The following is a 26948-nucleotide window of genomic DNA, read 5'->3' on the forward strand; positions in this document are numbered from 1 at the left end:
CCCCAACTGTGAGGCCGTCTTCAGTGCATCGTACTTACGAGACACCAAATATACTCTATTACCAATATAGTCCACTTCGAGAATCCCCATATATTAGGCAACGGACAGCACAATCACACCATCTTGCGTCACAAAAGGCAACCAACGTCCGAAAACGATAGCCGGGTGTGATAGTTGAAAAAAAACATTTAGGCATGTCATACTGCATATTGCATCATACGTATGAACACTAAGCATATGCGGTATTTCGAAAAATTTCGTTTCAGGTGGTTCGAAACGAAATTCCGCGGAATTTCGCGGAATTTTAGCATGGCGAAATCGCATTTCTTGATTTCGTTTCGTTTCGTAAAATTACAAAAATTTCGCTAGAAAAAACTAGCTTCTAACGAAATTTAACGGAATTCCGCGGAATTTCGAAACAAATTTAAACTTAAACCATTCTTTATTTTATCAAAAATTTTGGCTGCGCCGCTGAACAAAATCGTTAAGTTGTTTTCAAAACTTTTGGTTGTACAGTTTATTCTATTAACGCTTACTACATAACTTTATTCTTAGTCGACAAATACGTATGTAGTTTGCTTCTATAAAACGTCTTAAGTGTTTCCAAGTTTCGAATTTATATTTTGTGATATTTTTTACTATTTGTACAATATTAATGCCAAATCGATCGTGTTGCTGCTGGTCATGGGACGGCAGCTAGTCCGGGAGAACGCGAAGTGAAAAAAATCACCCTCGCGTAGCAGAAATTTGTTTAACCAGTGTACAATCGACTAATGTCTGCATCAAAGAGCACAGAATTATTTAGTGCAGATCGCTCGTGTTGTAGAAGCTTATTAAACGAAGCACATTGAATTGTGTTGGTTTGATTTGAAACACAGTTTTCGTCTTCTTGTTTTCAAATAACTTTGTTTACAATAAATATTCAGTCGCTTACCCAGGGGCTTCACATGGATTTCCTTCTCTACTAGCCAAGTTTTGAATTTTTTTATTTCTAAACTTTGTCTTGTACATAATACTCAGTGGTCCAAAATATGAGCCGTCGAACTGGTGGTCCAAAATACCTGGTCCTCCACAACCAGTACAATGGATGAAGAGATGTGGGACTAGGGTGACCATATGGTATCCTAAAGGAGGACATGTCCTCCTTTTTCGATAATAATCGGATGTCTCCTTTTGCGCTGAAATGTCCTCCTTTTTGTATATTTTGAGGAAACAATTAACAATGCTAGGGTAACGGTACCAATGGAAGAGGTATTACTAGATCCACAAAAGGAAATATTTTTTAAAAACTGATAATTATGGGAAATTTACAGATTTAATATCTTAGTCAATAGATAAACTAATAAATTTGCTAACAAAAAAGAAAATGATGTCATTTAACATCAACAATAACCAAATATTGCTTGCACCACTATGGGTACACTGTTCCTTTAGTGGCGGTAAAAATTAATTTTGGTTCCCATAGTGGTGCTATCCATTGGTTTCTTATGAGACTCGTCACTATTGGTACAGTTGCACCACTATAGGTGCAAGGGAGTCAATTTTGTTAAGGAAAATCATTGTTTTCAATAGTTTTTCAAGCAAAAACTTAAGATAAGTTGCATTAAACAGGATATTTCAAGCACGGCGAATCAACTGAAACCATCGTAAAGTGTATAAATATGATAAATCCAATTAAAACCCCACTACCTCCACTATTGGTGCTACCTCCAATAAGGGTACGGTTACCCTAGACATTAATTTCTGGAGAGTTTTTTTTTGTTATCACTGAAGAAAATATTACAGGACCAATACCAAACATTATGAGTGTATTAGAAGATGTCAAAAGAATGTTCTGAAATAATAGATTGATAATTTCACGAAATTGTGTGTAATGGGCTATGATTAAAATGATTAAAATGATTAAAATGCTTCTCAAGGTGTACTGCGAGAAAGCATACATTCCATCATATTTCGATCGTAACACATGATACGTTTCCTCTAAAACAGTCTATAGAAATCTAAAAATGGTCACCTGTCATAAGTCGAGTTTAGTACTATTTCAATTCCACTCCAACGTGGTCCCATAACAGGTGAAGACATTCCACTAAAAGAGCTTGATAAAATGTGCATTGCAAAGACGGGTGCAACAATAAATTCCCTTGTCAACAATATTCTCTATTCAAACATAAAGTTCCAAATTTACATTCAATGAAAAATTAATTGTAATCTTTCTTAGATCCATCGTTCTATAATCATCTGAAAATAATTCCCCGCAAAGCTTCAAAATCGTCATGAAAATCTCCGTAGTTATATCCACCCTGAAAACATTTTTGAATTTCTGCAAACAACTATTGAAAACATCGTGGTCATGGTGTAGGCCATAAACTTGTTGGTATTCAAGGAATACTCTCCGCTAGTCTTCTGTCTTAAATAGTATACAATCAGTTGTCTATTGCTCAACGTTGCGATGTAAGTGATGGTTAAGTCATTCGAAAATAATAATATTTCAGTTTTTTTGCTAAAATTCTGTGCAATGCTGCCTAAAATACCAACATATTGATACATCAAACATTTGTGTATTCAGATAAGTTGAAGCTTGTTTAATAGAATCTCACTATAAAGATGCTGAGTTTTTTCTTTCTTCTTTTATTTTATGTATGCCGTATTTAACTCGACGCTTCGAAAAATCAGTCAATTTAATATCAAATACAAAACATTTTCGGTTTGGTAGTTTCTTTCTCATGTCCTCCTTTTTCAACCAAATGTCCTCCTTTTGCAACGATTTGAAAGAATTGTCCTCCTTTGGAAAAATTTCATATGGTCACCCTAGGTGGGACAAAAGATCAAAAGGGCAAAACCTCGAATGAACAAATTTAAAAAATCTTCTATGCAATCTACCGGGTCAAAACAGAATGTTGAATAATATGTTAAGAATATGATTCTTAACTAAAATCTAGAGTCTACAGATTCAAAAGCCTCCATTTGAAAGACATGAAGACTTCTTCCCGAAAAGCTTAGTTGCTTCGTTGCAAGAGAATTGGAAGCATCCTTCTGCGCTTCTCGGAGGCCTCCTTCCAAGCAGTTCGGAAGCCACCTTTCAAGTGACCCGGAAACATTATTATAAGATGTTAAAAAACTTTCTTTTAAGAGAACCGGAAGCCAAGCTGTTTTTCTAGAAATTTCCTTTTATTTCTGCTTCTTTTAAAAGCCTTGGATATTTTCAAGGGGCTCGGAAGGGATTTTTAAACAGGCTCGACAGCCTCATTTCAAAACGCTCGGAAGCCTCCTTTCAAGAGGCTCGGAAGTTTCCTTTCAAAAGGCTCGGAAGTTTCCTTTCAAGAGGCTCGGAAGTTTCCTTTCAAGGGGCTCGGAAGCCTCCTTTCAAGAGGCTCGGAAGCCTACTTTCAAGAGGCTCGGAAGCCTCCTTTCAAGAGGCTCGGAAGCCTCCTTTCAAGAGGCTTGGAAGTCTCCTTTCAAGAGGCTCGGAAGCCTCCTTTCAAGAGGCTCGGAAGCCTCCTTTCAAGAGACTCGGAAGCCTCCTTTCAAGAGGCTCGGAAGCCTCCTTTCAAGAGGCTCGGAAGCCTCCTTTCAAGAGGCTCGGAAGCCTCATTTCAAGAGGCTCAGCAGCCTTCTTTTAAGCGGCTCGGAAGCCTCCTTTCAAGAGGCCTCGGAAGCCTCCTTTCAAGAGGCTCGGAATCCTACTTTCAAGAGGCCTCGGAAGCCTCCTTTCAAGAGGCCTCGGAAGCCTCCTTTCAAGAGGCTCGGAATCCTACTTTCAAGATGCTCGGAAGCCTTCTTTCAAGAGTCTCAGCAGCCTCCTTTCAAGAGGCTCAGCTGCCTCCTTTCAAGAGGCTCAGCAGCCTCCTTTCAAGAGGCTCAGCAGCCTCCTTTCAAGAGGGTCAGCAGCCTCCTTTCAAGAGGAAGACTCCTTTCAAGAGGCTCGGCAGCCTCCTTCAAGAGGCTCGGCAGCCTCCTTTCAAGAGGCTCGGCAGCCTCCTTTCAAGAGGCTCGGCAGCCTCCTTTCAAGAGGCTCGGCAGCCTCCTTTCAAGAGGCCCGGCAGCCTCCTTTCAAGAGGCTCGGCAGCCTCCTTTCAAGAGGCCCGGCAGCCTCCTTTCAAGAGGCTCGGCAGCCTCCTTTCAAGAGGCTCGGCAGCCTCCTTTCAAGAGGCTCGGCAGCCTCCTTTCAAGAGGCCCGGAAGCCTCCTTTCAAGAGGCTCGGCAGCCTCCTTTCAAGAGGCTCGGAAGCCTCCTTTCAAGAGGCTCGGAAGCCTCCTTTCAAGAGGCTCGGAAGCCTTCTTTCAAGAGGCTCGGAAGCCTCCTTTCAAGAGACTCGGAAGCCTCCTTTCAAGAGGCTCGGAAGCCTCCTTTCAAGAGGCTCGGAAGCCTCCTTTCAAGAGGCTCGGAAGCCTCCTTTCAAGAGGCTCAGAAGCCTCTTTTCAAGAGGCTCAGAAGCCTCCTTTCAAGAGGCTCGGAAGCCTTCTTTCAAGAGGCTCGGAAGCCTCCTTTCAAGAGGCTCGAAAGCCACTTTTCAAGAGGCTCGAAAGCCTATTTTCAATATGCTCTGAAGCTTTCAATAGTCAAAACGTTTCGTACAGTAAGTCCCTTGATATAAAAATATAGGCCTGGTCCAAAGTGATATATGTCGTTTCTGTAACATGGAACGTGAAACATCGGTGCATCTGCTTTGCAATTGCGTTATATAAACATTATACAAACGAAGGTTACATTATATAAACGAAGGTCTAAATTCTTAAATGGTGCATACATGCTACCGGAAGAGGTTTGGACCACACATCCCAAAAGGGTGGTTGGTTTTATCGAAGCCATCTCACCTGACTGGGAGAAGACGCGTCATAATGCCTAGTTGGTTATCATCAATTGATTTTCCAGCCTATTTGAAGCGTAATATTAAATAGGGGTTCACCACAAAAGTTCAATTAGTGGACGTAGTGGTTTCTCGCCTCAACAAAATAAAAAAAAGTCCCTTGATTTAAGAACTTACTTTTAATTGGGAATTAAAAAAAAAATGAAAATTTCAGAAAAAGTTTATGGAGAGCCATATATTCCGTTAGATTTCAGGTCCATTTTTGATATACTTTAAGCGCTACCATTATTTTCATTTACAGCAAAAGAATCATAGGGGGTACCTCAATTTATGCAAAAGTTCGAAGGGTACCTCTCAAGAAAAAGGTTAAGAACCGCTGTTTTATAACAATGAGTGTTAAACTAATTTTCCTCTTCTAATCCTAAATTGACTGTAAGGACGTGACCAGCATCGTTATTGGTCATGATTTGGAAACTCCGAAGCAAGTACAATAAGAATAACTTTTTTGTATTCCAAGAATATTATTTAATTGGTGAGCTGTGCATATTTGCTGTTTTTCGGACAATCATTATTAGCAATTACGATGTGTACAGTTCATCAAGCTGAGCTCTTCTTCGAATATTTCCACAATATGCAAGGAACATTGAAGATTTGTGGGCATTTCCAGATCTTCGCATGGAAATTGCAAAAAAAAATCCAGAACGGGTTGAAAGATTATTAAAATTGTTGAAAGTTCTCTACTTATGATTGCTTTTAGCTCATACTGACCATAACAGCTGTTCTCATGTGCCAAGGACACACAGACAATAGCTCAGTTCGTCGAACTGATTGTATATAAGACTATGGGTCTGTAAAATTCAATCTGAAGTACATATCTTTGTGCATTTTAGAAAGGTGCACAGGATTCTTCTAGTGAGCAAATGTATGCTGTATATATGTGGACGAATAATAAGAAGGAATAAGTTTTGGCTGTTACGCCCTTTTCAAATATCAATTCTCTATCTGTGTATGCGCCTGGCAGATGTGGATACATAGTTGAGTGTCCCACTAAATAAAAAAATAAATTTAAGCATTAATTTTCTGATTTTGAATTAACTCAATACTATAAAACCACGCTGACAAGACAATATAAAGTATGCTTCAGCATAATTACATTATTCTTAAGTGAACTAAGGTTTTAAACGAAATTTGAATCCGTATATGAAAAATCCCACAATTTCTATATATTTTATACTTTCTGACATGAAAGCGGTATAAATGCTGGGTCATTGCCTTATCGCCAATGGTATATGCGGCAAGAATGCGGCGATTTATCACAAACTGCCTCTCCTGTTATTATAATTCTTTTGGTCGTAAAACAGTTATTTGACTTCGAAATAGTGTCCGAATTGCGTACATAATGTAAAACCAATTTAATCAAAATTCCGCGGAAAAAAAATTGAAATTTCGTTTCGTTTCGAAAAATTTCGAATCAAATGAACCTTGATTTCGTTTCGTTTCGATGTTTCGAAAGTAAATCCATATTTCGTTTCGTTTCGATCCGAATCAACATAGACATTTTAAATTTCGTTTCGTTTCGTTTCGTTAGGAAAAAGTGTGTTATCGCATACCCTTAATGAACACCCCTCGACATGTCTTTTCACTACATTGCTTGCATTTTGTGACACCGCGGCGCTACTGTGTTATCTTTCGAAATCAGCCAGAGTGGACTATTTTGTTAATTTACTGTATTTGGAGACACTGAAGACGGCCTCACAGTTGAGGTCGAAATACGTATATGTAAAGATAACAAAATGTGGAGGAATTAAATGGAAAGTACTAAACTCGTCTTAGACAGTTGAAGACATTCCACTAAAGAAGCTTAAGCAATGTTTGTGGACTCGATGTTTCTAGTAGTCTCACTTTTCACGGAAATTACAATTTTACTCAGTCACTGAGATACTGAGATAAGTTAAAGTTAGTGTGCTGGAGGTCATCCTTCGGGCAGCAGCGAAATTTACTAGCCGTAGATCGTTTTCATAGTTACACCGTTCTCAAGTCAAGAAACACGCAAGTTCTATCAGAAGCTCAACGCATCCCGCAAAGGTTTCGTGTCACGAGCCGTGATGTGCAGGGATAATAATGGGAGCACCTTGAAGGACGAACGTGTGGTGATCGAAAGGTGGAGGCAGCACTACAAGGAGCACTTGAATGGCGCTGAAAGTACAGGCAGTAAGAGTTAACACAGCAGAGGAGATGACCACATCAGTTCAGTGGAGGATGCAGCCAGCCCTCATCTTGAGGGATGTTAAGGATAGTATCCAACAGCTAAAGACAAAAAGCAGCTGGTAAGGATGGTATCGGAGCTGAGCTCATCAGGCTGCACAAACTGATTGTCAAAATCTGGGAAACTGAACAGCTACCGGGGAAGTACATAGAAGGATGGGGTCATATACTGCCCATAATAGCATATTTGTCCCATACGAATAGGACATCCAGCAAAGATGGGACTAAGTGATGGACTTTCGTGCCTATTGTTCACCATTGTGCTAGAAGCTGTCATGCGGAGAACCGGGCGTAACATCCGGGGTACGATTTTCAACAGATCCAGTTAATTTGTTTGTTTCGCAGATGACATAAACATTGTCGGCCGAGCGTTTACAAAGGTGGCAGAACTGTACACTAGGGTAGTTCACATTTCAAAAATGTTCGAAAACTCCAACTCCCATATGTCTATAAGAATCATTTTGATAATATAGGAGTCCTGGCAGAATTTCAGGCAATTCGGTGGCCATTTAGGGGTGGCGCGAGGTCAATTAATGTTAATATGGAAATTTGTATGGGAAAAACTTAAAATTTATTCAAATCCCCCTATCACTCTTAAATCGTGATGAATTCAAATAAATATCCCCAACCTCCATTTTTGGAGTCTATTTGAGCTTAACCAGTGGGTAACTCATTAATTTTGATTTATGTTTCCACTGCTACGTTGAGGCTAATTACACCATTTTAGCCATTTATCTCATATTCACGCTGTCAATAGATTCGTTCAATCCACTCATAACTAATGTGTTATCCGGAGGTCTCATTTATATAGATTCCAAAAAGAGAGGCTGGGGATGTTTATTTGAATTCATCACGATTTGACAGATGGAGGGAGACTTGAATCAATTTTAAGTTTTTCCCATACAAATTTCCATATAAACATAAATTGACTTCGCGCCACCCCTAAATGACCACCGGATTGCCTGAAATTTTGCCAGGACTCCTATATTATCAAAATGATGCTAATAGAAATGTGGGAGTTGGAATTTTCGAATATTTTTGAAATTTGAACTGCCCTACTGTACACTGTACATACGGGGATACTTTCGACCTCCTACTACGGGCTCCCGAAGAAACTGCGTTCAAAAAAGTTTCACATCCGCATGTACAAAACGCTTATAAGACCGGTAGTCTTCTTGGACCATGCTCAAGGAGGACTTGTAAGCACTCGGAGTATTTGAGAGACGGGTGCTTGGGATCACCTTTGGCAGTGTGCAAGAGGACGTGTGGTGGAGAAGTATGAACCGCTCGCCCAACTCTACGGAGCACCCAGTATCTAGAAGGCAACCAAAGCTGGGCAGGTCATGTTGCAAGAATGCCGGACAGCAACACTATTGTCGGCTGACCAGATATAGGACGACGCGAAATGTAGAAATGCGTCCTCAAACCGTGTATTGTGGCGTTAAATTGTTAATTCAGTGTGATCTGTTTAGATGTAAATGAAATCAGGTCGTTGTCATTGGTGGCGGAGTGATGTAGTATGAGACTTAACATGTTCTCTTTAGTGACCTGAGAATGATTTTCTTCGTTGTGATATAAAATCTCTACTGTTAGACGAATGTAAAAATTAGGTTCTGCAGCATGACGTCACGAATGAATTCGGTCCTCGTCAAATGAACTTTTTTGACAGTTCAGTAGTACTTTGCACTGACTCCGACGGGGACTCCGACAAGGTTCGAGTTCGTGATTGGTTGGCTGCCCCCGAGTCCAACGCGAAGTACTACTAATCTGTCATCAGTTTGAGGTTAGATACAGACGCTGCAGAACCTAATAACAAAATGGCTTAGGGCCAATTTCTTCACCTCCGTTTAGTGCTTAAACCAGGTTTAAGTGTATGGGTAAGCACCGCTTAAGAGTTAAGCAAAGGTGAAGAAATTGGCCCTTAGAAATCTCGCAGCAAATAACTGTGGAAGTGCTTAATGAACACAATTTTTTTTTAATTTCAGGTGATACAAAGCATGTTGATCATACTTTCATTTCTTTCGTCGTTGATTACTTTTCAAACAAAAAGTTCTAATAGTATAGCATAACTATTCTAAGCATTAAGAGTTTATTGCATTTATTTGTGAATTAGTTCACAGCCAAACTATCTGCAACAAAGAAACAGCTGACAAAATCCCACCGTATTGAGCTAACCAATAAAAATTAATAAACCAATGCACTCTTTGCTCATTGTGTGCGCTCTGGTCGCTTCGTACAAGCAGTCAATGATTGCGTGTGAAATTTCCATATATGTACTGCCTAATAACGCAAAGCGGCACGTGTGGTTACAGTCGCAGTATAATAGATTACACCACGCTATTACACATCACCAGTTTAGACTTTGGTTGACTGACTTACCAACTGACTGAACCATTTTCGACTATTCTAAAATAGAGTAATTTCAAAACAAGCATTGCTGTACGCTTCGAGAAAGCAGTTAAGTATGGTTGATATTGATTTCGTTACATATTGAAAAATTGAATTTTAGCCTAATTAGCCAGATTTCAGACAAAATGTGAATAAATTAGTTGTTCAATAAAGAAGACACAAATGGACATGTTAACCAACGCGCGCATGTGTTTTTTTTCTTATCGTATATACTATTGCATTTATATATGTTTACCAGGTATGAAATAGTTTTGTCCATAAAGAAATTCACTACCGTATTTAGCACACGTTGGCTCCAAGATATTCACCCATCTCAGGAAAATCCATCCCACCGAACAAAATCACACACTTAGCATTTGAAGTAACCATCGCACGGAACCGAATCGATTACCGATACGGTCAAGTGCGTCCCGGTTTTGCTATGGTGTGTTGTGTGTCGACCATAAAGCGCTGTGATTTACACCTGGTAAATAAGAAGTGCTACCAACTCACTCGCTGGTAGTGTGATGCCTACTCAAGGAGCATGAAATACTTTGGGCTTTTCAACGTCCGCCCAAAGAAACGCAAACCTGCGTCGGGTGCGCTGCGTAAACAACAGTTGATTTCGGATGGTCTTGACGAGTGTGCGAAACTATCCATCGGGCTTAGGCAGATCAGTTTGGAATTAATTGGAGATTTTCTCTCTCGCACACGATGCCTCATTACCACTAGAGTTTGCGGGACTTTGTTTGTCCAGTTCGGTTTTCCATTATACTCAATTACTTTGAATTCGTTCGAATGATCGTGGAAAAAGGCGCCTAATGTTTGAAACTAACGCATCGCCAGTTATTGAATAGGTGCGCCCTGATGGTGTTGTTTTGCAAACGCGTGCAACTTAGCTTAGATGGTGAACGGTGTGAACCGCGATACGAATCGAAGAAATTTCATTTCAATTCGTTCAGTCTAACCGATGGGGTGTAAACGATACCACTACCTTAAGTTTGGTTTGGCGTGAACCGAGGCGCGAACGTCGGGCGTTATTCACAAACTGGTGATAATTCGTCTGGATCCGGGAGTGAGTGATCTTCTAATTGAGTGCATCAAAACGACAAAGAAGCTGATCGCATCAATGAGTTCCCAAAACATCGGCAATGTACAGAAGAGTTAGTGCCACTACGATTGGAGCGGCCAATCCAGCCGATAACGAAGACATTGAGTTTGACCCAAACGGAGGTGCAATCGCTGCAGATGGAAGGGTCATCAACGGCGAGATCATCCGCGGTGCCACTGGGAATCGGAGTGCTCGAGATGGGAACTATGTCAGCTACAAAAGTCACTACTATTGTCGGGTCGCAAACGATGACGATGAAGATGAATATCTAATGTAATTATGCGCAAGTCTATATCATACAAGTCACACATATAACAGTACGTACTGTGAATGAACTTGGGAAGTTTATTAACACGCATTGCGTGAGCATATTGCACTCCGTGCTTTGGTTGCAGGCTGCAGACGTGATGATAACCCCCGAACCTGTGATGGTAACGCAAGGTTACCCACGCTTTCACTCTCATCGGGTGGAAAAACGGTCCGTGTTTTGTGTGTCGAGGGGCGCGTGTTGAAATAAGTGCGAACACGTCATTGTTCAAACTCCTTGATATTGCTCGTACTCAACAATTGCAGATACGTACGTCTCCAGTAGGCTGCTATGGTAAATGGTTACGGCAAATCCGCCGGTGGCCACTTGCTGGCAACAATTTGTGAAATGTGTTGTTTATGATAGTATATTGAGAAGTGTTTGTTCGTCTGGTTCGTAATAATTATACTTACCATTAAGCGAAAAACTGCGTTTAGTAGGGGCAATGAAATTCATAAGCGAGGACTTACATTGCTACACGATGATCGTTTGTTTTGAACATTTAACAAGTACTTCCTAGGTGAGCGAAAGTTACCTTCACGTCGTTTAAATGTGTATTTTCAGTTGAAGTAACATTACTAGACCAAAATTTGAAAAGGGCGTAACAGCCAAAATTCATTCCTTCTGATTCTTCGTCTACATATATAGCTGTCTACATATATAGACGAAGAATCAGAAAGAATAAAATTTGGCTGTTACGCCCTTTTCAAATGTTGGTCTAGATTAGAGGTATTTATGGCTTCAACAGGCATTTTTCTATTTCATCAATTGATACGTTTAATTGCAAGAATATAAAACGTTTTCTTATATCTTCACATGCAGTCCATGACACAACATCAGGATCCAATGTAATGCTATGCATACGCTCATTTGAGTAAGAGAGATCAATGCCTCTGTCTGGAACAAAATAGCTAGCACCGATAGTTTTCTAAAAGGGTAACCAACGCAGTTTCAAAGGCAATAATTATGGTGGACAATATTTTAGTAAAATTGAACGATCTCTATAAATAAAAATGAGTTTGCATTTCCTTTGAGGCAATATAGCTTACAAACGAAAAAACAGACTAATAGCTTAGCTTAGCTTGATTGATTGTACCCATCGTAGTTGCCAGTCGTGATTGGCCGTGAAACAACAAATAATGCACAGCTCACCAATTGAATAGTTTTCTCGGGACTAGAAAACTATTATCACTGTACATGCTTCGGAGTTTCTTTTATTCAAGACCAATAACGATAACGATAATCGATAACGAGAAGGAAAATTAGTTCGACACTCATGGCTACAAGAGACCGAGGAATCCTCTGCATATCTATGAGCTCACTGGAAAGGAATAGTATGTTAGTTGGGAAGGAAGTGTATTGGAAATCGCCTTGGTAAGCGACTAATTATTTCATTTGAACGACGCCATATTCATGATGATACAAAAACGGAAAAGCAACGCGTGTCTTACGTATTTTCCCGAAGACTGATTCGATATCTTAACTACTTCGCGACAACTAAAACACGCACTGCATAACGCTTGCTTGATAGCTACTCCGAAAAGACACGCACTTAACTGATTTACTTTATTACCAGCTGCACAATGCAGAACACAATATTTCAGCAGATCGCACGATCGTTCTGCTGTCCGAAACAAGAGAAAACACGCACTCTACAAACGGATAAACAGACTAATATATAAAAACTAAATAGTACAATTTTATATGTGGAAAAATTGAATTTTATTTTTCTTTTCTTCGAAAATATTATTCTTTCAGCAATTCCGTTTTACCATTAATCGCCATCTTATTGTGGAAGGAAAACCTACTCTTACGTCAAAGTAATGCATTGATGGTTTACTTTTGGGGGTTTACTACCTTGGGGAAATGATTCGTTTTCCATCTCACTGAACATATATTCATTTCATCGCAAAACAAAAAAAAATACATCACCAATCTCGTCGCTTTTTTTACCAACATGCGTGCTCACTTCTGAAAAAAATCACAAAACTAAAAAGCAAAACAAATTCTGTTTCATTGCTTTGTTTTTGATGGGATGAATATCGAAGCTATGGAATGAAGTGTCGAACAGTTCCCCTAGTTCAATTTATTCGCATTGATATATAGCGCTGATGGCATATGAAATAAATCTTCCAAATCGTGAAGTTTGCGAAACGTAACTGCAAAAATTAACACATTATAACACCATTGATTGGCCTTGATTTATGGAATTCCTCATCGGCATCTTTCAAGGTTGTTGAACGTATGTTCAAATTTGTCATCATTATGAATTCATTCAAGTTATCGTTAGGTTCACATTGAGCTTTTATCATTCGATTAGTGTAGCTTTTAGCTCAAAGCTAATGTTACATCTATGTTTATCTTTAAGTTTACCGGCTTACAAGGGAAGAAATGTATAAACCGGTGATTGGGCGGAATAATCTGCACATCATATCAAAAAGGCGATGAACAGAAAAAAAAATCAATTGTATTGAAGTTAAAGTGGAGATGACGATTGTAAAGAGGTTTAGTAGCTGCACCGCCCTAATGGCACCTGAAATTTCGAAGAGAAATTGATCCTTTCACAGGTGTAGGGCTAGGGACACAGCAGTGTAGTTTGAGATGATATAGTTCATACAGCATCACTGCAAACCCTGTCAACAGCACCTTGATGCCAATGTGTCTGACTACGAACCTGCGGGCAGAAAAAAAAACAAATCCGCTAGAGATAACCCACTAGATAGTCTAGAAGAGCTACTTAAATATAGTGGTGAGACACTGACAAGAGCGCCAGAGTTGACTACTAAGATGTGGGAGAAGGAGTTTCTACCGGAGAAGTAGATAGAAAGTGTCTGTGTGTTATCTAAAAAAAATCGATAAGCTGAGTTGTCATATTTTTTTTAGTTCTCTGGAATTTCCTGTGAACATGATTAGTAGCCTCGCAGCTAATCAACTGTGGAAATACTCAATGTATACTTAAGAAAGGTTTCTACATTGTGAGATCAATCGTCTCATGTCATGTAGAGTTTTTTTGTCCACAATATGACACATGCGCTGATTAAATTTCTCACAGTTATTAGAAAAGTTCTATTGATGATAATATTGTATAATTTGTATAAAAGACAAATAAAAAAAGAAGTTTGAGAAAACAACCATAAATAGATCGAAAATCAATGAATAAGTTTCATTGGTTAAAACTTTATCATTTCTTATTTTTCATTTTTGTATTTCAAAAACTGTTTTGCTGTTCTTTATTTCAGTGATTTTAAACAAAAAACCCTGATTAATCTACCTAGCTGAAAAATATGAATGAGTGATTTTAGCATGTTTTGCGCATAAAAAATGTGTTTAGGACATGACTTCTGATCCCATAGTCCGATATGCCCAATTTTGGCCAATAGCAAACAATGGAACAGGGTTCCCCGTCGAAATGGAACCTGTTGCGAGGACAATCCTAAGTTTCCTAAAGTGTGTCTACAAAATTAGTACACATACACACATATACATACCTACAGACATCACCTCAGTTTGTTGAGCTGAGTCGATCGACATATAACACTTTCGGTACAACTTTGTTGTATAAAAAAATCAGAAGGGTTATGTACAAGACACAACCGCCCAACGTAAACTACGTAAGGCAGTTTTGTTCATTAAAGATTGTGGTGCCATCATGCATGAATATTTTTAGAAAATTCATTTGTTTACTTATGTCATTGGTTTAGAACAAAACTAGCGTATCTTAAGATATGAAAATTTTTGGATACGACAATTGTTTAAACTATTTACTATGAAACCCCAAATTTATTCCTCAGTGGTAATGATGCCTTTATTGGATCCGAATTGCCTACATTTGGGTTTCGAAGCATTTGATGAAATATTTCAATAAAAGAAACCCTAGGGGAGCATCCTCTTTTTCGTTTACAATATTTATTATTCAGAAACATTCCAATCATTGGCATATCTTATTTTTCGTGCATCACTAGAAATGTCAATCATGTAGGGTGGCTGTGCCAGTAATAGTGGTGTACCAGTAATAGTGGAAACTCGATTTTCGCTGGATTTAGTGCATTTTGATTTTTACAAATTACTTCATAGCATAGCGCTTGCTTAAAAAAGGTGAATGTGTGCGAAAAAGTTTACAAATTTTCCGGGAAAACATCGAAAAACATCATTTTTCCTTAACTTTTTGGCTAATAGTGAGCCGTTCCTATAATAGTGAATCCCATAAGAAACCAATGTGATTCACTATTATAGGAACAGAAATTAGCTAGTACCACTATTACTTGTCCATGTACCAGTTAATGGAGGAAGCAATTTTGAAAAGAAAACAATATTTTAAAGTTTCAACAATATTTTTCCTGAAAAGTAGAGAAGAACAGCTTTCTGCCAATATATTTACATCACTGGAAATATATTCTTATTAATTGTTATGAAATACATAATTTGAACCTGTCACTAATACCACTATTACCGGTACACCGACCCTACCAAAACTCAATTAATTTGGTTGTGATGCGCGCGAGTAGTAAACGTTGCGGACGGGAAAGGAGTGTGTGTGTGTGTGTGTTATTACAATCTAACTCCCACTGCCTGGCAATGTTACCAGTGTTGGTAAAATCTCAAATCTCATCGGCGATTCAGACCAAGCGTGAGTCAAATCCCATCAGAATCATGGCCCAGAGATTTGCTCATGATTCGAATCGCAATTTGCATCATTGCATGATATTTACGTGTTCTTTATTGTTGAATGCATTGAATTAACTGTTTTTCGTCTAAAACAATGGCTAATAATTGCATATATAAACAAAACATACCTCGATTGCGTTTTGACGCTTTTTAAAACGAAATCATTTTTCGGTGAATGAGCGAAGCGATGCGATTCTGGCCGAGAAACTCAAGCGCAGGCGAGTTAGCTCGTGCATGAAACCTCGATGATTCAGATTCGAGTATGATTCTACCAACATTGAGTGTTACTATGGATAAAATATTCGTGCAACCATTTTATTAATATCATTGCAAGACTTTTGAATCAGGGAGCAAGAAGGTGATAGCTCTATTGTAACTCATATAGCCCGTTTCAAGAACGTATGCGTTCCGAAGCTTTTGTCGTGTAGGGGAAGAGGTGGTAAAATGAACAGTTGGCTATATTTATATTAAAACACTATTTAGGCGTATGGTAATCATGCACACGTTTTCCTCGAAATAAAATAAGGTACCTGAGCTAATATTTTGGTTTTGAGACCGAACGAATAGCTATTACTATCCAAAATATCAAAAGAGGCTGTAAAAATAGGGTCTGATGTAATTTTTTACCATTTTTCCGCAAGCTTTAATTCTTAATAAATTCATAATAACATTGATTTAAACCGGTTCTAACCACAGCGGCAAATAGGACAACCTTCACAAAGATGTTGCAGGGGTAAATAGTAAAATTATTGGTTTGCATAGTTAGAGGAAGAGTTATTTATCACAAGGCACGTATGGGGGTAAAATGAACACTTGTATCAAACTTTCACAAATTTATGGTAAAAGTTGTGCGATTGTGAAGCGGAAGTTCAAGAAACAAACCATATCAAATAACCAAGAAAAAACTTCAAATATGTAAATTTAGTTAAAAAGTAATTGATATTTTAAAACTTTTTTCCTTCTTTTTATTATTTTCATAATTAAGAGCTTTTCAAAAGTTATACCAGATTTTTTAAAAGGCTCTCGTAATCTCAATTAGTTGTATATAGAGTAAAAAAAAGAAGATTAAATATTTCAAAAGGGTTTAAGAAGCGATGTTCATTTTACCACCAAGCAGTGTTCATTTTACCTGCACTATATTTGTACATAAGAAATTTCGATTTGTTTTTATTTCGAAGAAAACTATATGAAACAATGTTTATTACCGAAAAAATGTTCAATGCAATAAGAATATGAGTTAAATTGCTGAACCAAGTGGTAAAACTAGCAAATTATCCTCGTTTTATTATTGAATTCAGCGCAAGTCCTTAACGTGTTCATTTTACCACCTGTTCCCCTACAATAAGTACCGCATGATTGCACCCACGTATTATAAAAATATCTTAAGTGCATTCACACTTCCTGAATTAATGTTAAATCCTTCTGATTCAGGCGCGCATTTAATTGGACAAAATATTATTAGGCCGATATAAATATTTTTCGAATATGTGTCCCCCCCCCCCTTTCGGATTGTTTTGCTCAAAAATAACAATTTGAGGGGCAATAAAAAAAAGGTAAATTTTAAGAACTTTCAAAACATTCTTTAACAAATCCGAGGAGTTTTTTTTATTTTTTTTTTTCCATTTTAATATTTATTTTTTAATAGCTGACGCGTCTGTCTATATAGTCACGCGACGAACTTTGTTTCGCCTAAAATTGATTTACTCTGATTAGTTCTCGAGTTATGCATTATGCATCAGTTACACAAGATAGCTAGTTGATGCCATTCAAAAATTGTCAAAAATCTCAATCATATTGATAATACTTCAAAATTTTCAAAATTTCAAAAAAGTGGTGATATTTTGTTGCCGGAAAACTCATGAGGCAAAACGCCTTTCAGCTGGCGGCTCCTAGGGAACAAAGTACCACGCGTCGGCGAATCAGCATTCTAGTATGGATAGTCCGTGGAGACGCAAGTACTTTGTAGGTTATTGCCACTAGGGCGTTTTGCCTCGCCAAAATGTTAGATGTTTCTTCAAAACGTGGAAATTTTCGGTTTTTCCGACCTTCCCATGCACTATTTTAAAACTTTCTTCGCCTATCCTACATAATTTTAGATCTAGTTTTGTTACGGACATATTAATGACGGTAAATATGAGGGAAACCACAAAAGGCGTTTTGCATCGGGGGGGCGTTTTGGGGCCTCTTCCCCTACATCGCATTTTTGTTACATTTCTTTCGACCGTGGTCACTGCTCCGGCTCCATTGTTCTACTTTTTGTGCGAAACACCGCACAAAAAGCAGATTCCAAAAGCCAACCGCTCTGAACGGCGACGGCCGAAACGAGACTCTTGCGGACAAGAAAAGAGGGTGCTGCCAAAATGATCCGATACCCTATTTTAACGTTCATAGCCCAAAGTTTCAATATAATTGACAAATTGGTAGAGAATTTCCGAGTAGATTGATATATAAATCTCAAAAATCCATCGGAAGATAAAGGCGCTATTAAAGTTCAAAATCTTACATGATTTCGTGACGGTCTCGAATTTGGAAATTTTCATTTGTCACCCTGTATCCGAGTCTTCCCCTTAGACGTAGTTTACGTCAAAAGGCAAAAACAGTTAGTTTTCTATTTTCCTAAAAATAGGCTTTTTGTTTCATTTCACCAAATATTGCTAGCACCACTATGGGTACACTGTTCCTTTAGTGGCAATAAAAATTAATTTTGGTTCCCATAGTGGTGCTATCCATTGGTTTCATATGAGACTCGCCACTATTGGTACAGTTGCACCACTATAGGTCCAAGGGAGTCAATTTTGTTAAGGAAAATCATTGTTTTCAATAGTTTTTCAAGCGAAATCTTAAGATAAGTTGCATTTAACAGGATATTTAAAGCACGACGCATCAACTGAAACCATCGTAAAATGTATAAATATGATAAATTTCATTAAAACCCCACTATACCTCTACTAAGGGTACGGTTACCCTATAAAAATATCCACACTTTTTTATATACATCATCAGATATTGGTGCCTCTCGGCTTCTCGTTTATCCGGTTATATCAGATTGTTCCGAATTAAAAAGTACAAACACTCACTTGAATATATTGTGCTGCCAGTTTTCGTGCACATTTATCTAATTACCAAACTTTCCTCTTTTCGTATCCGTATTTTTTTCTTATTCATATATCATGAATACAACTAGGCTGTATTCCTAGCCTAGTTCACCCATTACTATTTAACACAAAATATTCTTTCTGTTAAATCCTCTTAAATTTCCAAGTTATACGACATTTATGCTGTCCATGAAAATAAACCGTTTGACGAATTTCCACCATTTGATTTGTTTGGTAATCCCTCCTACAATCAATGTTCAGTCAGTCATCTTATCATCAACTACTACCTCTTTCCAATTATTAAATCTACTTTGGAATGATTTTTGTTGCGATATATTTTGTATTGCACATTATATTCATTTTCGCCCTATTCGTTAAATTATTCAGAGAATCACAAGATTGACGGAACCAATTGAACTAAAATTTCGGGGTACAGTAACATTGTACTACAGATGTCAAGTTGTTCCCGGGTTGGGAACATCAGACACATCAGCAGCAGCGTGATCCTCCATTCCGAAAGTTAATCTATTCCGGGGCAAGGGAAATGGTTCGGTTAAGGGCACCCTTTTGCTTTTGGTCCATAACTTCGACCCTAGATGACAATATGCCAACATTTCTATAGCAATGGAAAGCTAGATGAACAATTTTCTGTTAGATAATTTTCTATATGAAAAATTGTATTAACAATTTCACAAATTTGCCATTTTTGGTATTTCAATTTTGTGGTTCAATTGTGGGCACCCTTGAAACCCCGGCCAGTAATGAAGGAGAACGAATGAATACTACCCTGTTTTGAAGAAAAACATTTAATGGCAAAGAGACACAAAAAGACCTAGATTAATCCCCTTTAACCCGTTTCGGTCTGACCTAGAAATCGAAATTGAAATAACCCGTGTAGGCTCATTTTTCGTCCGATTGCCATGAAATTTTCAGGGAAGAAGCGTCATCGTGTCTATTTTCTGGTACATGACTTGATTTGACAATGGTGCCAATCCGGCCGGATTTATTAAGGGGGGGTCCTGGGTCAGATGCAGTCAAAAACGGGCCATTTTTTTTAAAACCATTGATAAATGAACGAAAGTGACCAGAATGCTGATGCAAACGTGGTCAATCATCATTGACCAGCATCAGAAGTTAGTTTTGATACAATTGAATCACCAGGACATGGTTCTGGATGTTCCAGGAACCTGGTTCCCTGGGGTATCCCTGGGGTGGTGGACACTTTTCAAGTGAACACAACCCAGTCTTGCGACATATCAAACTTCATGGTTTTGGAAGAGAATCCTAATAGATGAGTTTTTGGGAGGTTTTGGACACATTGGCCACATCCGGAAGTGTTCCCGGGATCCTGGTTCCCTCAAGGAAGTGGACAAATTTCGATTAGCACCGAAACCCATCTTGCGACATATCAAACTCCATGATTTTGAAAGACAAGCTCAATAGATGAGTTTTTGACATGTTTTGGACACATTGGCCACGTTCGGAAGTGTTCCCGGGAACCTGGTTCCCTCAAGAAAGTGGACAAATCTCGATTAGCACCGAAACCCATCTTGCGACATATCAAACTCCATGATTTTGAAATACAAGCTCAATAGATGAGTTTTTGAGAGGTTTTGGACACAGTGACCACGTTCGGAAGTGTTCCCGGGAGCCTGGTTCCCTCAGGGAAGTGGACAAATTTCGATTAGCACCGAAACCCATCTTGCGACATATCAAACTCCATGATTTTGAAAGACAAGCTCAAAAGATGAGTTTTTGAGAGGTTTTGGACACATTGGCCACATCCGGAAGTGTTCCCGGGATCCTGGTTCCCTCAAGGAAGTGGACAAATTTCGATTAGCACCGAAACCCATCTTGCGACATATCAAACTCCATGATTTTGAAATACAAGCTCAATAGATGAGTTTTTGAGAGGTTTTGGACACAGTGGCCACGTTCGGAAGTGTTCCTGGGAGCCTGGTTCCCTCAGGGAAGTGGACAAATTTTGATTAGCACCGAAACCCATCTTGCGACATATCAAACTCCTTGATTTTGGAAGACAATTTCAATAGATGAGTTCTTGAGAGGTTTTGGACACATTGGCCACATCCGGAAGTGTTCCCGGGAATTTGAGTCCCCCAAGAAAGTGGACAAATCTTGCCTAGCACCAAAACCCATCTTGCGATACATCAAACTCCATGATTTTGAAAAACAAGCACAATACATGTTTTTTTGAGAGATTTTGGACACGTTGATCACGTCCGAAAATGTTCCCAGGAGCCTGGTTCCCTCAGGGAAGCGGACAAATTTTGATTAGTACCGAAACCCATTTTGCGATATATCAAACTCCATGATTTTGAAAGACAAACTCAATAGATGAGTTTTTGAGAGGTTTTGGACACATTTACCACATCCGGAAGTGTTCCCGGGAGCCTGATCCACTCAGGGGACCGGACAAACTTCGATTGGCACCGAAACCCATTTTGGGGCATGTCCAACTGCATGATTTTGAAAGACAAGCACCATTATTGAGAGATTATTGAGAGATTGAACACACTGGCCACGTCCGGGAGTGTTACTGGCAGCCTGGTTCTCTCAGTGAAGCGGTCAAATTTCGATTGGCTCCAAAACTTAGCTGACGACATATCAAACTTCATTATTTTGCTTGACTTTCAAAATCATGAAGTTTGATGGGTCGCAAGATGGGTTTCGGTGCTAATCGAAATTTGTCCACTTCCCTGAGGGAACCAGGCTCCCGGGAACACTTCCGAACGTGGCCACTGTGTCCAAAACCTCTCAAAAACTCATCTATTGAGCTTGTCTTTCAAAATCATGGAGTTTGATATGTCGCAAGATGGGTTTCGGTGCTAATCGAAATTTGTCCGCTTCCTTGAGGGAACCAGGCTCTCGGGAACACTTACGGACGAGGCCAATGTGTCCAAAACCTCTCAAAAAATCATGTGTTGTGCGTGTCTTTCAAAATCATGGAGTTGTTGTCCGCTTCCTTGAGGTAACCAGGCTCCCGGGAACACTTCCGAACGTGGCCACTGTGTCCAAAACCTCTCAAAAACTCATCTATTGAGCTTGTCTTTCAAAAACATGGAGTTTGATATGTCGCAAGATGGGTCTCGCTGCTAATCAAAATTTGTCCACTTCCTTGAGGGAACCAGGATCCCGGGAACACTTCCGGATGTGGCCAATGTGTCCAAAACCTCTCAAAAACTCATCTTTTGAGCTTGTCTTTCAAAATCATGGAGTTTGATATGTCGCAAGATGGGTTTTGGTGCTAATCGAAATTTGTCCGCTTCCTTGAGGGAACCAGGCTCTCGGGAACACTTACGGACGAGGCCAATGTGTCCAAAACCTCTCAAAAAATCATGTGTTGTGCGTTTCTTTCAAAATAATGGAGTTTGATATCTCGCAAGATGGGTTTCATTGCTAATCGAAATTTTTCCGCTTCCCTGAGGGAACCAGGCTCTCGGGAACACTTCCGGACGAGGCCAATGTGTCCAAAACCTTTCAAAAATCATGTTTTGTGCGTTTCTTACAAAAAATCATGGAGTTTGATATGTCGCAAGATGAGTTTCGGTGCTAATCGAAATTTGTCCACTTCCTTGAGGGAACCAGGCTCTCGGGAACACTTCCGGATGTGGCCAATGTGTCCAAAACCTCTCAAAAACTCATCTATTGAGCTTGTCTTTCAAAATCATGGAGTTTGATGTGTCGCAAGATGGGTTTCGGTGCTAATCAAAATTTGTCCGCTTCGCTTTGGAAACCAGGCTCCCGGGAACATTTCCGGACGTGGTCAATATGTCCAAAACCTCTCAAAAACTCATCTATTGAGCTTGTCTTTCAAAATCATGGAGTTTGATATGTCGCAAGATGGGTTTCGGTGCTAATCAAAGTTGGTCCTCTTCCTTGAGGGCACCAGGTTCCCGGGAACACTTCCGGATGTGGCCAATGTGTCCAAAACCTCCCAAAAACTCATCTATTAGGATTCTCTTCCAAAACCATGAAGTTTGATATGTCGCAAGACTGGGTTGTGTTCACTTGAAAAGTGTCCACCACCCCAGGGATACCCCAGGGAACCAGGTTCCCGGAACATCCGGAACCATGTCCTGGTGATTCAAATGTATCAAAACTAACTTCTGATGCTGGTCAATGATGATTGACCACGTTTGCATCAGCATTCTGGTCACTTTCGTTCATTTATCAATGGTTTTAAAAAAAATGACCCGTTTTTGACTGCATCTGACCCAGGACCCCCCCTTAATAAATCCGGCCGGATTGGCACCATGGTCAAATCAAGTCATGTACCAAAAAATAGACATGATGACGCTTCTTCCCTGAAAACACGGATTATTTCAATTTTGATTTCTAGGTCAGACCGAAACGGGTTAAAGTAATAATGCCTTTCTTGTGCATTATGAGAGATAGTGTAAACAATCACATGAAAAGCATCAAAATAGCAAAATGGGCTTCATTTTTTTTATTGTTCTACATTTATTGAATACATTTATATAGGGGAACTGTTCCGTTTTCAATCTCACTGTACATATATTCATCTCATCGCGAAACAAAGAAATACGGCACCAATTTCGTCGCTTCTTTTTGCTAACATGCATGCTCACTGCTGAAAAAATCACAAAAATAATAAACAAATCAAATACCTTTTCATTGCTTTGTTTTTCGTAGGACCAATATCGGAGCTATGAGATGAAGTCCAGGAGCAGTAACCCTACACAACATGAAAAAAAAAATTGTTTTTAAATTTCTCATTTTTTTCGAGGGGGTTTCAATTTAAAACGACAATTTTTCAAATTTCAGAGGACAATGTATATTTGATCCAATAGCAAACAGTGAGGCCGAATTCCCCGTCGAACGCAACCTGTTGCGCATAAATCGGTAAACACGGTGATGGTGCCTTTCTCGTGCAAATAAAAAATTGTATTTAGTCCATAACTTCCGAGCCCATGGTCTGATCTGTCCGATTTTTAATAGGAAACAATGGGACAGAATTCTGCGTCGAATGCATTTGCAATCAAATCGGAAAAAGATAAGTCCCTGAAAAATGAGTGACAAATTTTTTAATTGATTTTTTTTTTGTAAAAATGGTATTTTGGCTATAACTTCCGAGCCCATAGTCCGATCTGGCCAATTTTCAATAGGAAACAATAGACAGGATTCTGCGTCGAATGCGACTTGTGTGAGATTTTAAGAAAACTAGAACTTACTAAGGTATATTTGTAAGACCATCATACTATATGGATGTGGACGTATTTTTGTATAACATAATGAAAATAATTGAACAATTCGAAAAAAATACAGATTTTATGTAACTTTTAATATTTGTTTAATTAATATTGTGAAGCGACGCTTGTATACTGTCCACAAAACTTGCACTGATGCACTACTTACCTACCTACGCATGCTCTTACCAACTAGACACAAGCGTGGCGTACCCAGTAGCAGCTGCTTCCAAATGATATGGAAACTATCGAAATGTAATTCAATCCTGCCTAAAGGGACTTATGCTGGTATTTTAATGTCCAGCACATAGGGACTAGTAACCTTTTTATTAATAGATAAAATACTTATAAACGTCTTTGTATTGGTATACATTATGGTGGGGCGTTTTGTACAGGCTTTTGTTCAAACCCATTTTTTCATGTCTTTTCAAAAAAGCTTTATTTTATGTTTTCTGTAATATGTTCATACGAAAACTCACAGGCAATGCATTTACGACTTAACGCAAAGTTTAAGAAAATGCATTGAAAAGTAATAAGTTATTATATTGCCGTCATACCCTAGTTAGCTAAAAATGTCGTAGAAAAGTAAAGGAGCACCCCGAATTTTAATTTTTCGGAAAATGACACGCCGTTCAACTATACCTCCTCATTCGACCTAATCTAAGTAGCGTGCAACACCCGATACTTACCTGTCATAAGACGAGTTTATACAATCCCATTGAATTCCACCACTTAATTGTATCTTGACAGATACGTATTTCGACCTCAACAGTAAGGCCGTCTTCAGTGTCTCGTACTTGACTCGACTTCGTCGACTTCGACTCGACTAAGTCGAGTCAAGTACGAGACACTGAAGACGGCCTTACTGTTGAGGTCGAAATACGTATCTGTCAAGATACAATTAAGTGGTGGAATTCAATGGGATTGTATAAACTCGTCTTATGACAGGTGAAAACATTCCACTAAAAAGCTCAAAATAATTTTCTTATTAACCCGATACTTAGATTAGTGCCAACAGTCCACTGTTTGTCATATTGGCAAATATTTGTCAAGCTGTTTTTTTATTATTCTTTATAATTTTATATTAAGTTCAACACCGTATTTGTCAAGTTTATCCAGACATCTATCAGACTGATTAGAAATTATAAAAGACAGAAACACCGTCTTCGACCAGATGTCGTACAGACTGAACACTAAACACCTACGCAACGGACAGGACATATAACACCCAGTCGATCACGAAAAGTTTCTTCCTTACCGGGGCGAGAATCGAACCCACACTCCATAGCCCATGCGTCTACACTGAACCAAAACATAAGCACCATAACGACTGATTTTTTATTCGCTTCGGCCCTTTAACGATTATCATCCGAATTGTGAATGATACGCATTCGATTGCTGCCGATGTCAGATGAGTAACATCATATGCGTATCATCCAACAACCGAATGATGTTCGAAGGGCTTTTAAATGGTAACTGGATGCAACCAATGCAGTTTATATTTGAATTTCAGTCAAAATGGGGAAGACGGATAATTTTTTGATAACTTTTCGTTCAAAGTAATGCGATTTATTGACTTATGATTTTATTTCTCATTTTATTGGTCGTAACACGAATTAACAAAAACGAAATACACTGTAAAGCAGGTGGTATGAAGACAGCGAATTTGGAAACGCATTGGGAACGGGAAGAACATTATCCGTATCCAGCTGGCTCGGATTCCATCACACTTCTGTTGGAGCGATTCACAGTTTTGCTTCTCAGAAATTGCACCGACGGTTTCTGCAACATACGCAAATGTATGATTAAATATCATAAATATCAGTTGCAATGTATGAAATAATCAGCAAAACGACAAGTATTCCCGGCATGAAATTACGCTATGGCACCAGCCAAATTGCTCGCTAAATTGTGAACATGTTTCGCCCGTGTTTTACTTTATGTCGGTAATAAAAATGCCGGGATTTACTGTTGTTGCGTTATTTGATATTTTCACTCACCATTGTCCGCATCTCAGGAATCGAAGAAGATCTAGCAGGTATCGAAGAAAACAGACGACAATAAAATAAATAATTTAAATAATTCAGCCTCCCGCGTTGCGCTAGAACAATTTCACAAATGACGTTTTCGTTCGGTCTTTGAAGGCAATATCCATGCTAATCATTTGAAAAGCGGTATCAATTTCATCCCGAAAGAGAACAACGACGCATCCCGAAATCGAATGAAATTCCGAAAGGGGCGGGGCCATCGTGTAACTCATCCGCATTCAGGATGACAATCTGTCGCTGCTCAGCTCGTCGAAAACTGTATGATTGTTCTCACGTTTGTTGGATGCAGTGAAGGTCGAAAAGGAGATAATATTATGGTTTTCTTCCGATATCAGGGTAGGGTGGCATACACGGACAGATCAACCCAAACTTTGAGTTCAATATACGCACTGATGAGAATAATACCAAATTTGGGTAGTTTTCCCTTTCTTTCCCATGATTGATGCCAAAACTAGAGCAAGATGCAAACACCTCACCGGGTTGCTCAGCCCAATAACCCAAATTTGAGTAAATTCACTATTCTCTATTTTGAGTTGATCAAGGTTCGCTTTGGATAAATTAAACTCAGCTTTGGGTAAATTGTTTACATGGGATTAAAGGCAAACTACCTAGTGCCAGAAAAGTCATTTTACTGAAATTTGGGTTGTTGGCCTGAACTACGGTTTTGAGTGCTAACAACCCACTTTTGGGTTGTTTTGGTTTTCAGTGTACATAAATATTTTGCATACGAAATCAAGAATTTGCTTCTATAAATCGACGGGAATGGCATATCATATTTCAGAAGGATGATGATTTGGCTCAGTGTAGACCAGGGAATCAATTTTTCTCCGATGCGCAAGCGAAACAAGCGACAAAAGTGAACCAACGACAAAGCTTTGTTTTTTCGGAGATAATAATGACAAAGATCCGAAAATGTTTGACCAGCAACAAAAAAGAAGACAATTTTGTTGCTAACTTTTCATCCCGTTATTTTGCATTATCTCTACAGCTAATTTCGTTTTTTGCTATTATAGTGTCTGCTTTTTAGGAAATAT

At 38.9% G+C, this 26948-nt stretch overlaps 1 protein-coding gene across 12 annotated transcripts in view; it reads left to right on the top strand.

Moving 5' to 3' along the window:
- LOC134227992 (chitin synthase chs-2) overlaps positions 1 to 26948 on the top strand; it is a 136811-nt gene that overhangs the window by 95533 nt on the left and 14330 nt on the right. Inside the window, exon 1 of one of the 12 annotated variants that reach the window (XM_062709725.1) lies at positions 10203 to 10844. The exons of 8 other annotated variants lie outside the window; for them this stretch is intronic. In XM_062709725.1, coding sequence (XP_062565709.1) covers positions 10612 to 10844 — 233 coding nt within the window. In that variant the 5' untranslated portion in view covers positions 10203 to 10611. Of the gene's footprint in view, positions 1 to 10202; positions 10845 to 26948 lie in introns of those variants that run through there. 3 more of the 12 variants (XM_062709724.1, XM_062709727.1, XM_062709726.1) reach the window with 3 other exon arrangements.

Source organism: Armigeres subalbatus, chromosome 3 (assembly GCF_024139115.2).
Source record: "Armigeres subalbatus isolate Guangzhou_Male chromosome 3, GZ_Asu_2, whole genome shotgun sequence".
Classification (NCBI taxonomy): Eukaryota; Metazoa; Arthropoda; class Insecta; order Diptera; family Culicidae; genus Armigeres; species Armigeres subalbatus.